This window comes from Ascaphus truei, chromosome 6 (assembly GCF_040206685.1).
Source record: "Ascaphus truei isolate aAscTru1 chromosome 6, aAscTru1.hap1, whole genome shotgun sequence".
In the NCBI taxonomy this organism is placed as follows: Eukaryota; Metazoa; Chordata; class Amphibia; order Anura; family Ascaphidae; genus Ascaphus; species Ascaphus truei.
This window is the reverse complement of record NC_134488.1, coordinates 131,796,202-131,797,746: the sequence shown is the minus strand read 5'-3', so window position 1 is coordinate 131,797,746 and position 1,545 is coordinate 131,796,202. Positions and strand designations below refer to the sequence as shown.

General features: G+C 39.7%; 1 protein-coding gene across 1 annotated transcript; it reads left to right on the top strand.

The window, feature by feature from the left end:
• Positions 1 to 320: 320 nt before the first annotated feature.
• LOC142498168 (chemerin-like receptor 1) lies at positions 321 to 1,545 on the top strand. Its single transcript, XM_075606677.1, has one exon. It carries the CDS (start codon positions 321 to 323, stop codon positions 1,401 to 1,403), a length of 1,083 nt encoding a protein of 360 aa, XP_075462792.1. The 3' UTR covers positions 1,404 to 1,545.

The window sequence follows — 1,545 nt, the reverse complement described above, 5'->3', positions numbered from 1 at the left end:
AGTGAGAATGAGAATTTTACTGCTGCAATATTTTTTTAAATTGTGTATGCAAATGAGCACGCAAATTAGTTCAAATGTGTTACCTGTTCCCCCATAAATAAAAAATTATCTTTTATATAGTAAAGATTTCATTTATTTGATGAGTTTTTCAGGCAGAAGGCAAATAGAATAAAGAAAACAGAAACATACTTTTCCTGGCATCTCTACTGTGCCAAAAGTTTAATAATACAACATCCATTCAAAGTTCCGCCAGTTCTGTATTATAGATTACATTTTAGTTTCATAATATTAATCTGTATTTTTCTTGCACACTGCTAGAAATGGAGACTTCTGTTCATCCTGTTCCCTTCACCGTCAGTAGCCCTGAGACCGATGTTCCAGAGGAGGATCTGGAGAATGATATTCTGTTTGATGATATCGTGCACATGATGAAAGTAATATGCATAATTTGCTTCAGCATAACAATCATCCTAGGGATTATAGGAAATGGTTTGGTCATCTGGATTGCTGGTTTCAAGATGAAGAAGATGGTCAATACCATATGGTTTCTCAACCTGGGTGTGGCCGACTTTGTATTCGACATCTTCCTTCCACTTCAGATAACTGAGATTGCTATGGATGGTCACTGGCCCTTTGGTCAGATAATGTGCAAGGTCATCCCTACTGCAATTCATCTAAACATGCTCGTCAGTGTCTCTTTCTTAATGGTCATCAGTGTTGACCGTTGCACCTCTGTCCTTTGCCCGGTATGGTCAAAAAATCATAGGACACCCAGGTTAGCTTCAATCATTTCAATAGTTATCTGGCTGTTGTGTCTGATTCTCAGTTCCCCGTACCTCGCTTTCAATGATACTGGGCATGACCCTTTTGAGAATATCTCCTACTGTTATACTGCATATGTCTCCTGGAATAACGGGACCACATTTGACTATCACACATGGAATCTGAGAGATACTGCTATGTCCATCACTCAATTTGTGTTCATGTTCCTCATCCCTTTCATCATCATTCTGGTCTGTTATGGTCTCATCGCACTCAGGCTGAGGAGAAGTAAAAGACTTTCCAGGTCTTGGCGACCTTTCAAGGTTATGATTTCAATTGTACTTTGCTTCTTCTGCTGCTGGTTCCCCTTATCCCTCTGGCCTCTATTGGAAATCATGGACATTGAACCTGGCTGGATTTTCTATTTCATTGTGTTTGACATTTCCAGTTGCTTGGCTTTCTTCAACAGTTGCCTCAATCCCCTGCTCTATGTCTTTATCGGTCGTGACTTCAAGGAGACCTTAAAGAAGTCTATTCCATTTCTTCTGGAAAATACCTTTAGTGAGAGGTGTAACCTTGATTTTGAGGGTCAAGATGATCAGACCAGGGTTGAAACCGAACTGGAGACTTTCCAGCCATAATTTCCTGTAGAGATCCCCCATCATACTGGGCACTTCCACATTAGTAAGTGTGTTTAAACCTAGATTCACTGACTGTCCCGTGTGTGCCTTTTAATAAACAGAAATAAATAAATCAGGAATAACAATGAGAGGAGATAACTAT